Source organism: Neomonachus schauinslandi, chromosome 13 (genome assembly GCF_002201575.2).
Source record: "Neomonachus schauinslandi chromosome 13, ASM220157v2, whole genome shotgun sequence".
NCBI lineage: Eukaryota > Metazoa > Chordata > Mammalia > Carnivora > Phocidae > Neomonachus > Neomonachus schauinslandi.
In genome coordinates this window covers 83,397,173-83,412,954 of record NC_058415.1, presented here as the reverse complement: position 1 = coordinate 83,412,954, position 15,782 = coordinate 83,397,173, and the positions used below count along the sequence as shown (strand labels likewise).

General features: G+C 55.2%; 1 protein-coding gene across 1 annotated transcript in view; it reads right to left on the bottom strand.

Annotated features, from left to right (window-relative positions):
* OLFML2A (olfactomedin like 2A) overlaps positions 1-15,782 on the bottom strand; it is a 30,064-nt gene continuing 14,282 nt past the window's right edge. Inside the window, exons 3-8 of the mRNA XM_021691529.1 lie at positions 13,787-13,894; positions 12,114-12,323; positions 9,703-9,952; positions 7,252-7,482; positions 5,841-6,026; positions 1-4,403 (exon numbers count right to left, since the gene is read on the bottom strand). Coding sequence (XP_021547204.1) covers positions 3,799-4,403; positions 5,841-6,026; positions 7,252-7,482; positions 9,703-9,952; positions 12,114-12,323; positions 13,787-13,894 — 1,590 coding nt within the window. The 3' untranslated portion in view covers positions 1-3,798. The remainder of the gene's footprint in view (positions 4,404-5,840; positions 6,027-7,251; positions 7,483-9,702; positions 9,953-12,113; positions 12,324-13,786; positions 13,895-15,782) is intronic.

Sequence of the window (15,782 nt, the reverse complement as noted above, 5' to 3'; positions counted from 1 at the left end):
TTTGATCATGTATTTATTTAGGTATATGCCACCTTGTTGCAAAAAAGGTATTGTGGCAGCTTACAAACATAGATAAAATACAATGGAGTAAAAATAAACAGATCTGGGTAAAGGTTAAAGCAGAAAGCTAGAATGAAGTCAGAGTCCAGTTGGTGACTCAGTACAATTGTTAAAAGTAATCTCAAATTTGACTTTGAGGTTCCCAGCGGCCAAAGCAAAAGAGAAAACACGACTGTCACAAGATTTCTAATAACAGTGAGTTTGGGGCTTTGGTATAGACACACACCTGGTTCAAATCTTGACTCTACTACTTGCTAGATTCAGGACCCTGAGCAGGTTGCTTAACTTCCCTGAACTTGAGGTTCATCACCTGTCAGGGGGGAAAGCAATGCCAACCTTGGGGGTTCCTGGGTGCATCAGTGAGAATGTGTGTCCAGGTGCCTTCTAGCTCTGGGAGGGTGCTGCTTGGGTCCTCAGCTGCCCTTAGTCCTCCCTAAGCTGTAGGTCTTCAGCCATAAAAGGGAGTTGACATCTGTCTCCTCTGTCAGTCCCTACCCTGCCCAAGCATGCAGCATGGAAGAGGCTGAGCCAGATCCCAACAGGCCTCCCTAACTCCTACCCAGGCTGTCTGACAACCATCTGGTGCTGTGTTCTCCTGTCATCAGAGTGGTTTCCAATGCTGTCAAGGAGAACATGACGCTTTGGAACACAGAGGCTTTCAGGAACACTCAAATGATTCCCAGGAAAACCCCAGCCTCACTTTTTGGGCTGCCTCCAAGGCAGAGGCCCCCTTCTCTCCTCCGCAGACAGAGCAAATTAAATGTCAAGGCCTAGAAATCTCTAGGGGGAATCCCAGGCAGCAGCCAAAGCCCCTTCATGTGTTCAGAACACCAGAGACAGCTTCCTTTGCCTTCACATCCAAGGTCAGTAAGAAACACTGGTCCTCCCCAGTCCAGGTCCTTTCTTATTCGAAGTACCTGTGGCCAAATGCAATAAAGTCCGCGACCAAAACCCGTCCCTGCCTCCCATGAGCAATGGAATCAATTCCAATTGTCTTAGAATTTTCTTTTCTCTGTTAATTTATACTTGACTTTGTTCCAAATGTGATTGGAGGCAGTCTTTGGCTTGGCATTCAAGGCTCTTTACAGGCTGACCCCAACTTCCTTCTTGGGTGTCCTTTCTGGATGCAGCTTGTGGCCTGGTGACACTTCTGGAGCTGCCCTTGGAGTGCCACGCAGTTGGCAAACAAAAGGGACTGACCAGCCCTGAAACCCCGATCTGCCACAGACTAAGCCATGGTGTGACCTTGGGTAAGTCCCTTCACCTCAGTTTCTTCATCTATAAAATGGGCACATTCCAAGTATAGACCTTCCCTGTTGTGACGAAGCAAGAATATGCACCCTGCATGCTTGGCCCACTTGATGCTCAGTCAGTGGTGATGCTTAGATGACCTGATTTTGAGACCTGGCTCCCCATTTAACTGCTTTCATGACAAGTGACCCACGTCTGGGCTCCAGTTCGACTATCTGTAAAGTGAGGAAAATGACTATCTACCACAAAACCCCACACACTCAGGCCTGAAAACAGAAGGGGCTTAGTGAAGGTTTGGAGGCTGCAGCCTGCATCACCGCCCCCCCCAAAAACAATTTTGCTTGTCCTTCCATTTTCCCAAATCCCATCCTTTCTAACTTTCCTTTTTCTCAACTACTGAGCAAGAGGAGTCTGAACACTTCTCACATGGTTAGGCTGTGATATCATGAAAGACACAATCTTGTAAAACCCACACCCAGGGCCAAGGGAAATGCAGCCCCCTGAAGAGACTGTTCGGTGGAGCCCGCCGACGGTTGGGTGGGGGAGGCTGGATGTGTCCACCACTATGAGTCAGGCCTTGCTTGGCTGGCTATCCTCATTCCCCTCTATTTCAGGGGTGAGTTACAGCTTAAACAAAACATCACCTGACCATGCCCGAAAGAGACGTCTTCTGCACAAAATGCTTTTCCTTACACTCTTGGGTATGCAGCTGGGTGTCCAAATATACAGATATGCAGGAGTTGGCATGGGGACAGATGAGGGGAGCAGGGTCAGGGGGTGGTGTAGGGATCAGCAGTAAATACTCTCAAAGGTGTTGGGATGGATTGGGTCCTTGGGAGTCTATGGCCTTCCCAGGCAGAGCTGCCTCTAAGCCAGAAGAATAAAGGAAATAGACAAAGCCCTTCTGGAAGATCAGCTGTGTCCTGTTCCCCAGCATGGCCCCAAACTACTCTCTAAACCTCTCTGGGGGCTTCTTTCTCCTTTGGTGAAACAGGGAGTTAGACTGGTGAACTTCCTAGCTCTGAAAATACTACCCAAAGCAGATGAGGGGAAGGCTTTAAGGTCTATGTCCTATGGGCTGCCTGGGTCTGAGGCTCAGGGGGGTCACCAGCAGCACCAGGGGAGACGGCCCACCTGTGCATCCTCAGCCCCAAGGCCCGGGTTCAGGGTGGTCCTGGCACCAATAACTCTGAAGCCTGGAAAAGCCTGGTCCACACACCCCCTTCTCCTTCCTTCCCAGCTTCCATCCTCTAGCACCTCCCTGCAACCATTAGGTCCAATGCCTCCCCTGGACCCAACCGCTCAGATCTCAACCCCCCCCCCAGCACCCCCCTCCCCAAAAAATAAACCACAAAAAATCTGCTGAGTCATTCCACCAAATGACCGGGTCAGGACTGACAAGGAAGAGGGAATCTGTTTCATCCTGGCACCACCCCAGCCCTGTCCAGGGTCTTGCTCACAGCAGACCTGAAGGTATCCCTGAGTACATCTAAGCTGTGGGTTCAAAGGTCCAGAGAGAAAGGACAACATGGACCCCAGGCCCCAGGGCTCTGGGAGGGGCTGAGGACAGGTCCCATGGCCTAGGTATGTAGCCAAAGCCGGCACTTCTGGGTGGAGAGGGGGCCTCAGGGCCTGGCCCAGCTCCCCACCCTGGTAGAGTCGGGTCTGGCAGGCAGCTGCCGGCGGCCTTCTCAGCTGCTGCTGCAGAAACAAATGACAGCACTGAGGAGGAATACGAGAAAATAAACATGAATACAGAGGGAGGGGAACTTGGAACAGGGGCTGGTATTTTTCCTCGGGGTGCGGTTTCTGCTCAGTGGCTGGGTGACAATGGAGGTTTGGAATGTGGTTGGACAGAGGGTGAGGGGGGGTGGGGGGTGGCCAAAGGCAAGGAGCAGGAACATTAGTCAGGGGCCTGAAGCTCAGGGCCACCAACAGTTCAGCCAGAACGGGGGCCGGGGGTGGGACGCAGCGTGCCACATAGTGCGGAGATTCCCGAGGCCTCTGCTTTTGAGTGGCCCCGGGGGTAAGGGAGACAGAGTTGAGAGAACAAGAGAATCTAGAGGAGTAGGGAGAGGCCTGGAGGTGAAGGTGAGCACAGTCAGGTCTCCTCATCTGTAAAACGGGGCTGTTGTGACGGCATGGCCTGCCTGATCCAAACTGAGGCTATTCAGGCAAGGGACATGGTCTCTCTGGGCCTCAGTGTCCTCATCTGTTAAGTGGGCTTAATTATCCCTACCTCCGGGGGTGCTACTGGGAGGACTGAATGGGTTTGTGCATGTGAAGCTCTTGGCATAGTGCTCTGCAAGTGGAAGGGATTATTAATCCACTGGGTGCCAAGGAAGCTTTATCCTGGCTGCGCCACGTGCCTAGCACCTGCCCCGGGCCTGGACCCCCATAAATATGTGCTGACGGAGCCCCCTGCAGGAGTTGCTGTGGGGGAGCCACGCCCACGGCCACTCCTCTCCTGTGAGCACCGGTCCCGGCTCAGACCACGAAGTGGAGGGTGTAGGTGAGCTGGTGGCCGTTGTCCCAGGCGTACAGCATGCGCTCCTTGGGGTTGTAGTCGATCTGGGTGGTGAAAGCGTGCTCGTTGAGGAAGGGCAGCTGCGGCCGGGCGTCAGTGCCTGTGTGCGTGTCGAAGGCGTAGGCCACCTGGCCTTCCTTCTGGTTGTACGTGTCCACGGCGTACAGGATGCCGCACACCAAGAAGCAGTTCCCGTAGGAGTTCCGCCGCAGCCGCGTCCTCCACGTGGTCTCCCGGTGCATGGACAGGTCGCTGGGGTCCAGGCGGCTCAGCACAATCACCTCGGGCTGGGCCTCGTCCTGGTCATCCGCGGTGGGGTAGATGACCCACAGGCCGCTCTCGTCCACGGCGAAGTCGATGTCCGAGTGGCCGCGCCACTTCCAGGGCGTCGTGTCCTCGTAGACCACGTCGGGCAGCAGTGCCCAGGAGGCCACGAAGCGCTGCCGCAGGTCGTACTTGATGATGTTCTTGGTGAAGGCGCGGTTGTAGTAGAAGGCGCCCTGGAACACCACATGGCCCGTGCCGATCCAGCTGTACGGCAGCTTGTACATGTTACTCCAGCGGCCTGTGTGCGGGGCAGATGCTCACACTGGGGCCGGCGGGCCGGCCAGGCCACCCAGGGCTCCCGAGTGGCCCAGCAAGCAGGGGAGACCGAGTAGGCTATGGGCTCGGAGCTGGGCCAATCCTCTTACCCCCCGACCACCGCGAAGCAGGTACTGTCAGCATCCCCCTTGCCAAGGAGGAAACAGGGTCAGAGGGTTCAAGGTCACCCAGTTATGGAATGGCACAGCCGGGATTTAGACAGCCCCAGGGCTCTGCCTCAGGGCCTTTGCCCAGGCTGTTTCTTTTGTCTGGACTGCATTCCCAGTCCTGTCTGCCTGGGGAATGCCTCCTTATCTTTCAGAGCCCTCCACCAATACTACCTCCTCCTGGAAGCCTTCCACCACCTCCCCGGGCTTGAGTGAGGGCCTCCCCTCTGGCCTCCCATCACCCTGGTCTTGGCACTTTTCAGTGGCTTCCTCCACAGCAGCCTATGAGCCGCCTGAGGCAGGCATCAGGTCAATTTTGGACCTGGCAGAGGAAGGCTGTTTCCTTTGGCTGTTCCAGGCCATACCCGGTGACTCCAAGGCTCTCAGGATAAATCCAAACTTCGATGTGGCTCCCGAGGACTGCCTGAGCCTACTCTCTCCTTATGCTTCCCCCACCTCCCTTCTAGGCCATTCTGCTTCTCATTGCCGGGCCTTGGCACACACTGGGCCTTCTGCTTGGAACACCTGGCCCTTTCCCTTTTCTATGGCTTCTTCCCGCTCTTCCTCCAAAGCTCAGCTCAACATCACCTCCTCCTCTGGGAGGTCTTCTCTGATGTCCAGGCTTGGGTTCCACAGTCCCTTGAGCTTTCCCTCAAACACTACACTGAAGTTATTTCCTTAGGTCTTTGCCTCTCTCTTCAGACCGTGCATTTCTGGAGGGCGGGTGAGGCCTAAATGACCCCTCCCCCATCATGCCCCAGATCTGATAACCAAAATTCTGCCCTTCCCTGCCCAGACTTGCAGCTCCTCTAAGGCCTGGGGCTCTGCTCACCTGTAAAACAGAGTACTGACCCCCCCCCCCATAGAATTATGAAGCTACCATGAGCTGACGCACATGGTGTGATTAGCACATAATAAGTACTCAAGAAGAGGACACCCTAAGTGTTGTTCCTCTTGACAGTAAGTTACGCTCCTGAGGGCAGGACCTTGCCCATCTTGTTTGTTGCTGCATTCCCGCTCCTGGCTCCATGCCAGCACATAGGGGGTGCCCTCAGATGCCCCTCACTGGGGTGGCTGATCATGTGGAGCTAGACCAGGCTGGGACATTCCGGACCACAGGAAAGCACAGGCACAAGAGGGCCCAGTCCCTGTGGGAGACCCTCCTCAGGCTGCCCACCCCCTGCCAGTCTCCGTGGGAGACCCTCCTCAGGCCACCCACCCCCTGCCCCCTTCCCAACTTCCAGCTCTCCAACCTTGCTTGAAGTTTTCCAGATTGCGGAACTCCACCAGGCTGTTCCCGTAGTAGTAGTTGGTGACGTAGATCCTGTCGTCTTTTGCAGCAGGGTCCTTCATCCAGGCTCCCTCGTGGCGCCCGTAACTGTGGTGCCTCACGGGGGGGTCCACGGCCCGCAGGGTGCCCTCACAGCTCGTCTCTCTGCCTGTGGGGGGCAAGGGGAGCAGCACTCGGTCCTCAGCCCTACAGGCCCCGGAGCCGGAGCAACAGTCCAGGAACGTTATCTGGGTCTTACTTAAACCCCTCCCGATATTTTGTTTACAGCCTTTTTTTTTTTTTTTTTTAAGATTTTATTTATTTATTTGAGAGAGAGAGAGAGAGAGTGCAAGTGGGGGGAGGAGGGCAGAGGCAGCGGGAGAAGCAGACTCCCCGCTGAGCAGGGAGCCTGATGTGGGGCTCGATCCCAGGACCACGACCTGAGCCTAAGGCAGACACTTAACCGACCGAGCCACCCAGGCGCCCCATATTTGCAGCCTTTTTTCCCCTTATGATCAAAGCAATGTCTGATCAATGTAGAAAACAGAACATTCAGCAAAGGAGAATGAGGAAAATAAAAATAATGAAAAACGTCAATATCAAAAGAAAAATTTAAGTATGTTGTATTTCCTACCATTTTTTTTCTTTGTATATACAGTCATGCAGACATACTTTTAAAAACTGTGGTTCTTCTGAATATACAATTTTATGTATCCTGTTTTTTCCCTCCACTGAGCAATTTCTCACATCATTAAATGGCTTTTAATGATGTGATTTCAAGGCTCTACCAAGCCACCAGACAGCTGTGCCCCAGTCCCCTCGGTGTGAGATCTTCAGATTATTTCCAGTTTTCTGATGTTGGAAATGGGCTGGGGGTGAGGGGCAGGTAAGCTGCAGCTGCTGTCCACATTGCTGATGGGCCCTTGAGGAAAGATTCCTGGAAGTGGAACGCACCAGGACCGAAGTGGGGAACGGATTTAACAAGACCTTGTCGTCACAGGTAGCCAAGATACCCTCCAGAAAGATGGGCTCGATGATTTAATGGGAAAGATTTCTACCAAAAGACACAAGCCAAACGTACAAATGTGGACAGAAAAAAGTAAAGAAGTGGGAACAGTTGCTGGATTTGATGATGGGATTCTAGGTGACATGTTAGGAAGGATTTGTTGAAAATACTACCTGTTTGACTATCAGTGTCCTCAAGCTTTCTACAAAGGATCAGACAGTAAAGATTTTAGGCTTTCCAGACCACGTATGTCTGTCCCGTATTCTTTTTTTCACAACCCTTTAAAAATGTAAAAACTGTTCTTAGCTCAAGGGCCATAGAGAACCAGGCTGCAGGCTGGATCTGGCCCATGGGCTGTACCCTGCTGACCCCTGTGAGGCTTACTCACCTTGGCTTGGGACATCTGGGTGTGAAGGTGGCTCGGTGGGCTGGGGCCGGGCGGTGGGAGTCAGGGTGGGGGTGGTGACAGGGTCGGAACTGAGAGTGCCAGAGGCCAGGTCCGCTCCCTCTGAGGCCCTGGGCCCAGCCTTGTCATGTTCCGCTGAGTTGGGCTCCGGTGACCTGCCCTCCACCCTGGGCGGCCGCTGTTCTAGCCAGGAAGTGCTCTTGAGGGCGTTGTCTGCGGAGAGAGGACCCTGTTCTCACATCCCGTGCGGCTGCCCACGGTCCTCCCCAGGCCCACCTGGCTCCCAGCTCTGGGGCCATGGCGGAGAGAAGTGGGGAGGCCCTGAGGAGTGAAAGACCTCCACAAGTGGGTGGTGGGGAGGCTTTGTGGTCAGCAGACCGGCTGCAAGCCCCCCAGCTGAGTGACCTCAGCCAAGTCCCCTCCCTTGGTGGGCCTCAGCCTCCCCTCCTATGAAACGAGAGTCATAAGGTCCACCATGTTAGGCTGTTGTGTTGATTAGAGGAAAATGTATACACATCATTTGCCCAGGTCCCGGCATGCATGAGGTGCTGAACATGAGACCCCTTCCCTCCTAAGTGTCAAATACTTTGTCCCAATTCTTTCCCGTCCCAGATTCAACTCTAGGAGGGAGAAACCCTCGCTCCCATTTTACAGACTTTTTTCTCCTGGTCCTCTCCTCTGGAACCCAGCCGACAGCTCCTCTCACCCAGCATTTGCCACTTTAAGCAGGGAGGGGCAGGGGCAGCCAGCCTCCCGTCACCTCTGGACCCCAGGTCTCTGTCTCTCTGCCCCCTCACTCAGCTCCTATCTCTGATCTCGAAGCTTTCTGGGCAGGCCGCCCCCGCCCCCATCTCGCTGGCAAAGCCTTTGCTGATGGGATGACTTTTTCAGCTCCCATGGGACCTCTCTGGGGCCATCTCTGGGTCATCCCTGACCCACACACTTGTCTGGGCTGGGCTGGATGGGGTCTGGGTAGGAAAAACAGGAAGATTCAATGCCACACAGCAGGGGACAGAGCTGGGGTGGGGTCTCAGGCTGGCTCTGTAGCCCACTGAGCTGGGTTCCTGTCCCACCAACTTGCTGTGAAACCTGGAGCCAGTCTCTTCACCTCTCTGAGCTTGTTTCCTCATCTGGATCAAGTCCAACAGGGTCTGTGAGAACCCACAGAAAACTGTGATGCAAGGGACAAAGGAAAGGGGATGGTGTGGCCCCCAGGAGCTGAGGCCCCTTGATGCCAGGACAATTACCTGACTTCTCTCATTTTCTCTCCCTGCCAGACTTCCTCTTTGCATAGGGTTTAGCCAGGCCCTGTTGTAGGGCAGCCCCTGGGGTCTCTTGGGAATGGGGCACACCCTTTGGCTGGGGGGGGGGGGGCTGGCCTTGGCAGCCTGCCAGGGCCAGGGCCTTGTTCCCACGGGCCTCGCTGGCAGAGCCAGCTGCTTGCAGCTGTCCTTGGGCAGTGCCCAGCCAGGGGTCAGAGGTGCTGTACTGTGGCCAGGAGGAGCTAGCAGGCCTCAAAGCCAGCAACTACCCCCGGGGGGTCTGGGAAGAGGCCCCTGAGCCTTGAGAGGCCAATAATTTAGGGGGGGCTCTTGAATTCCACCTCCTGGCCCCTTGGACATGGGGTGGGCAGAGGGCCTCACTGAAGGAGGTGGTCAGCAGGATCCAGGGTGGGGGAGCAGGCTTGGGACACCTCTCTGGGGCATGAGAGGAGAGCAGGCGTCTGGGGAGGGCCTCAGAGGAAGAATCAGGAGCCACACCAGTGGGGACGGCCTAGAACTTTGGGTACTCCAGGGACTTTTGTCTCTTGTGGGTTTTTTTTTTTTTGGTTAATTACTTGGTTGCCCTTCAGTGTGATCCCCCATGGATTGCAGGAAAAATATAGGACTCTGTGGGCTCTCCTTTGGGAAAATAAGAAGTGGGAGGCCATCCATTGCAAGGCTACTCTGGAAATAAGAGGTGCTCTGAAGGCCCCGTAACACTTCCCAGAACCCTGGCCTGGCTCCAGCCCCTGGGGATTCCCACCCCACCTGTAGCCGCTGCCTGGTCATGGGTATGTTTTTTCCCACTGGACTGTGAAGTCTATGTTAGGCAGAGTCTCTGGGAGATATGGCACGTACATAGTGGACCTTCAGCAAATCTTTGAATGAAGAAGGAAAAGTCCAATAAGGGCAGAGATAGCTGAAAATACTGGAGAGGAACCAAGTGGCCCTTTGTGTTGATTCAATCATTTCATCCCCAACAACCCCACGAGGGGTACTATCTCATTGTGTGGATGAGCCAAGGGCACCAACAGGTAACCAGGAGAGCTGAAATCTGGGGCAGTTTGACTGTAGAGAAGACACTGGATCCCCGCAGGTGATCCTTGCTTGGGATGCAGCCATCCAGCAGCAAGCCCCCACTCCGCCGGGGTCCAGTCCTCCGCCAACTCACCGGCCACGGCCTCAGTCACCTCCTTCCCGCCCGCCTTGTAGTAGGTGATGCCTCGGATTATGGCCTGCTGCTGGGTCAGGGTCCGGGGCTTGGCTGTGGGTTGGGGGAATCTGCTCTTGCCGCCCTCCTTCCTCAGCTTCTCCACCTTCAGCAGCTTCTCCTTAGGAGGTTTTGTGAGGCCCCTGTCTGCAAAGGTCTTCTGAACGTTGACGTATTTGTTGTTGTCTTTGCCTTTCCCTCCAGCTGTGTCCTGAGAGAGAAGGGAAATCTCAGACTTAGGGGCGGGGGAAGGGGTGTTGCGGGAGGTCATGGAGGCTCAGCTTCGCGGGGGGGCTGGAAGTGGTCACGTTGCTCTAGGCCCTAGGTCTCAGGTGCTCGTGAACTCACAGCTTTCCTCCCATAGTGGCTACATCCATGACTGGGCCGTGCCTCAGTTTCCCCACTCAGCTCTCCAGCTCCCCTGCAGGCTTGAAGCCCAACCTGATAGGTTAAGTTCCTGTTCCATTTCCAAACCCCTGCATACTCACCCCCGGGGGTAGATTATAATGGTTAATTCCCTAAGGAGGTAGCTGCTCAGGAGGTCAGCTTCCCATCCCTGTCTCTCTCTCGCTCATGGGTCTTTTTTTGTGGGCAGGGGCGAGGTTCTCAGGCTCCGAGGCAGGGTGATCAATCCATCTCAGTGTGCCTGGAACTTTCCCAGTTTCCGCACTGAAAGTCCTGCGTCCCGGGAAACCCTTCAGTCTCAGGCCAACTTGGACGGTTGTCCACCGAGGCCATTGCCCTTAACGCATGCAGTTTCTTTCTTTCTTTCTTTCTTTTTTTTTTAAGATTTTATTTATTTATTTGATAGAGAGAGACACAGCGAGAGAGGGAACACAAGCGGGGGGAGTGGGAGAGGGAGAAGCAGGCTTCCCGCCGAGCAGGGAGCCCGATGCGGGGCTCGATCCCAGGACCCCGAGATCATGACCTGAGCCGAAGGCAGACGCTGAACGACTGAGCCACCCAGGTGCCCCCAAGCATGCAGTTTCTAACGTCCTGTAGATTTCATTCTCACTTCCTCTTAAAGCCCTCTGCTGCTCCCTCGGCACAAGAACAAAGGCCCGTGACATCACCCACTGTCAAGCAGAATCTCCAGGAGATACAGCAAGTGCAGTCTCTAGACCTGCCGTGCTGTGGCCCAAACAGCATTCATTTGCGCCTGTGGACTTGACACGGGAACGAGCAGGAAGCCTGCCCTGGGCCACAGGCACCAGGCTTCCTCCATGCTTTATCAGCAACGAGGCGGTCCCGGCCGCAGACACAGATGGGCACAATGTCGGCACAATGTCAGCACAACGTCAGCACGGGGGGCCAGGAGGTGGGAGAGGAAGAGCCCGGGCTTGTCAGTCACGCAGATGCAGGTTCCAGTCCCGGCGCAGCCACCCTCTCCCCACGGGGGGCCTCACTCTATGCTTCCTCATCTGCCCAGCGCGCAATGATTGTCCCTCCCTTGCAGGTGGCTGTGGGATTAACTGAGATCATGTCTGTGAGCAAGTCAGATTTAGACTTTAGAAATCAGATTTAGAGGCTGTCAGTATCCCCCACTCTAAACCGCAAGGCTGCTGTGGGGAATGGAGCGGCTGTGTCCTGCCTGAGGGTGACTGGCCTAAGGGGCACAAATGACATTGAAATCCAGTCTGTACTCCCATTTGCCAAGCCACACCCCCTAGGGTGTATCTATCATAGGAAGGAGCCTCTGTCCAATTTGCCCACCTATGGGGGGCTTCTCTGCATTTGCCCAGAGGGACAGCCTTTTAGGCAATTTGTCGAGAGGAGGACCTTTTACAAATGTGCATAAAGGTGTATTATAGATCTTGGGTGGCTCTGCCTGGTGTCCCTGCTCACTCTGTGCTGAGCTTGAACACGGAATGTCTGGGTGTTATGCTGCAGGAATTCTCCACCCCAGATTGGGTTGATGAAGTGGTGTTAGTCTGCAGGGTCCCCAAGGCATTGCCCACCTGCCCCTGAGCAGGCAGGACCCGGCCAGGGGCCCAACCACACTAGGGGAGGCTCGAAGTGGTTTCGCTGCAGCCAACCTGGTTTCCCAGGGCCAGGCAGGGAGGGTCATCTCTACAGTTTTGTCTCTGCTAGTTTGGGGATGGGAATGAGAACACCGCCAGATGCCTTCCTCAGCAAACAGAGCCCTCAGCTGGATCCCCACATCTGCTCCCAGCTTACCTCTGTCAACGGTGCTCGCTGCACTGCAGGCCCCTGCCCCCCACCCTGTCAGGGACTCTCCAGCTGTGCTAGCCCTCAGCCCTGTCCTATGACCCCAAACCCCCACCCAGCTGGCCCTCGGGACTGAGGTCCTGGCAGACTGTGTTCCCAAGCCCACCCACCTTCGGGCCCCATCGCCAGGGCCACGGCCTCACCTGAGCCTTGCTGGCAGGGCCGGGTGCTGGGGCAGCGGCCGAGGCCGGGGCTGCGTCCTTCTGCAGCAGCTGGAGGCCCAGGCTGGAGAGCTCCTTCTTGATGCCCATCATGATGGCCGAGTGATTCTCATAGCGCTTCAGCTGCTCGCTCAGGTGGCGCATGCTCTCCTTCACTACCTCGTTCTCCCGGCTCAGGTTCAGCTTGACGTTCTGTGGGGGCAGGACTCCAAGGTCTTTCTAGCCTCCTCTGACAGCCACCCCCCATCCCCCTGGAGGGGGACACCCCAGCTTCTGCCATCAGGCTTCATGGCCCAGGCTCCTGAGCGGGGCCCAAGGGGACAGGTGCTGCGTGGTGCCACTCACAGCCACGCGTGGATAAAGCATGCTGCCAAGAGGCCACTTAATGATTAATGATTACTAAAAAGTGAATGAGTGATGTTGTTCCTTTGGGCAGAGGGAGTCCGTTCCTCCCGAGTGAGGCTGTTTTCTCCACCTCCACCCAGAGTTAGCAATAAGCCTATTTTTTTTTTTTTGGAGTTATCATTTAGTGAACAGAAGCAAGGCACAGATAATGCAAAACAGAAGATAATTAAAAAATCATTTCTTTGTGGCTACAGAAATCATTTCTGATTTGTTCCAGCCACTGCAGACATACTCTCCAGATCGTCTGGCTCTTGGTTACATGACGTGAGTTAACATTTCCTAAGATTACAGGAGGAAGGGTCACAGGGGGATAACTGCAGAGCTAGCGACAGGAGAGCCCGGCATCTACTAGGTGCACAGAAAATACTGGTGCACAGTAGAAGTCCAACAACTGGTAACCTTACTCCCATGCTGGCAAGGGCCTTACACCTAGGAGATACACACCAAACACTTTTGGATAATTAAAGCCACTGTGACCCCAACTTTGGGGAGAGTAAGGGGTTAATCTCCCACCCTGGGGCACAGGATGCCCAGGTGCCCCCTCCCTCCGGAAAGGAAGCTGGGAAAGGAAGCCCCCACACCCCGCTCCTGGCAGCTGCATGTCCCCAGGCTCCCAGCAGCCTAGCAGGGGCCGGATGCAGGAAACAGGCGGAGGCCCGGCCCGTGCCAGCAGAGATGCATGCCAGCAAACCTTGAACCTGCAGCCTGGACCCCCATGATTGCCCAACTCTGTCGCTGCCCTCAGGGGGCAGTCCTGGCCACCTGCCTAGCCCTCTAGCACATCTGCACTGACCAGAAGACGCTCGGCCCCTCAGCCTCCACTGCAAGTGGGGCCTGGGCCAGCCATGCTGCCTTAAGCCCTTCCCCAGTGAGCTTGGCCAGTCCTGCACTTTTATGCGGCATTTTATGTGACCGGTGGCCTTGGAGTTGTGCCATGTGTGAGTCCTGGTCTTAGTGAACTGAGGGCCACTGCAGGTTCCTGCCAGCCCCCTCCACATCCCTTTCAGACAATCAGCTGGTGCCTCAGTTTCTCCACCCAGCCTTGCAGCCTTCTGTAGGCCCATGAGCCCCAGTGAGACCCCTTTTCCAAAGTCCGGACCCAGAGGCCTGTATCTCCCTCTCCCAGCTCCCTGCTGGACTCCAGTTTTCAGCAGCCACCCGTAAGGCAGAATGGCCCAGGCCCCTTCCGACACAGCCCCTGGCTCCCAGTGTTGACCCAGCCTGGCTCCTGGGCAGAGCTCTGCCCTTACCTCTTCCAGCGTGTTCATCTGGGAGGCCACCTTGTGGACATAGGCGTGCACTTTCATCAGGTCCATGCTGTACAAGGTGCCCTCCAGGAGATCCACCATGGACTGGAGCTGCCCGGGAAAGGGTGAGGGGTCAGGGCAAGGGCAGAGCACAGGATCAGGCGCAAAGGCTGCAAAAGGAGCCCCACCACTTGCAATGGCCTGCGTGGGCCCTCGGCACCCACTAGACCCAGCTTGCTAGTACTCATCGTGGGAAAAGCCACAGATTCCATCTTTTGAGCACTTACGACACGGCAGGCCCTGTGTAAAGGGCTGTAATGAGCTGTTTCACCTTGTCCTCGTGACAACCCCACGAGGTGTGTAGTGGACACTAAAGGAGATCAGTCTGCATGGCCTGGGATCCCTCTTTCTTGTTTCTTGTGCCCATACCTGGTTTCCATGTGCCTTTATTTTTATTTATTTTTTTAAAGATTTTGCCTATTCATTTGACAGAGAGAGACAGGAGAGAGAGAGAGAGCACGCACAAGCGGGGGAGTGGCAGGCAGAGGGAGAAGCAAGCTCCCAGCTGAGCAGGGAGCCCGATGCGGGACTCGATCCCAGGACCCTAGGATCATGACCTGAGCCGAAGGCAGACGCTTAACCGACTGAGCCACCCAGGTGCCCCGTGTGGCTCCTTCTTAACAGCCTGCATCTGTGACTCTCTTCCAAGAGATGCTGTGTCCCCAAACTGCCTGGGAGAGTATGTCCTCCTGGGGCAGTCCTTCGGCAATGCCTGACAGGTGCAGGCATCCAAAGGCCCAGCTCCCTAGCCCCAGTGGGGACAACTGAGCTGTCATTCACACTCCACGTCCCCTGGGGCTGATGCTGATGCTTGGCCTGAGATCACATCCTATTGGGCTTCCTTCTCCTCCCACCTCCACTTCTTTCATTTTGGTACCAGCTTCTCTTGGGAACTTTTTTTTTTAATTTTTAAAAATTTATTTATTTGACAGAGAGACACACAGCGAGAGAGGGAACACAAGCAGGAGGAGTGGGAGAGGGAGAAGCAGGCTTCCTGCCGATCAGGGAGCCCGACGCGGGGCTCGATTCTTGAGAACATTTTCATAATAAATCACTGCAACACTAATCACTTGCCTCAGAGTCCGCACCTGGGGACCCAAACAAAAATAAGGTTGGGACAACGATTTTTTTAAAGTAATCTCTATGCCTAACGTGGGGGTCGAACTCACAATCCCAAGATCAAGAGTCACGTGCTCTTACCCACTGAGCCAGCCAGGTGCCCTGACAAGGTCCAGACAACTTTTATCTTCATCTTACACACAGAATGGGAAAGTGCAGCTTAGGTGAAGTGACTTGTCCAAAGCCACCCAGTTGTTAGATGGTGGGGCTGGCAGCAGAACCCAGATTGGTATAAACCAAAACCTCTTTCCTAACATGCTTTACCATTCCTTCTTGTGTTCAGATGGGGAAACTGAGGCCAAGAGAAGGGGAGGAGCTTGCACAAGAAACAGGTCAGGGACAGATGCTGGGTCGTCCTGGCCCAGCCCCCAGCTCCTCCTTGCAGCTGCCCCTCCCCTTCCGCTCTCCCCTGCGTGTAATCAGGATATGATCTTCTCTCCCGAGGGCCAAGATGCCGGTGAGGGTCAGGGAAGCCGCGGCACAAGAGGCTGGCTGGGAAATCAGCTTCCCCCGGCTTCTTGAGAAGGGCAGTTCCTCCAGCCCACCCTCTCGCATGGCCCCACTCCGAGCCCTGCAGAATTTCTCAGGGTTTGAGCAGGCCAGCGCTCCTGTCTGGCCCTGGTCAGCTATTTCCAAAACAGTTTGACTCCCACTCTCCCAGGGGTGTTCGAGCTGTTTTAAGCCAGAGAGCCTTTCTTGGAGTAGACATTAATCTCTAAAATGGAAAAAGGGAGCGGAGAAGTCTTAGGGGAGCAGGGATTGGACCTTGAGTCTTGTCTGCTCCCCTGGAACCTTGCTCAGACTCTGAAGACTTGCTCAG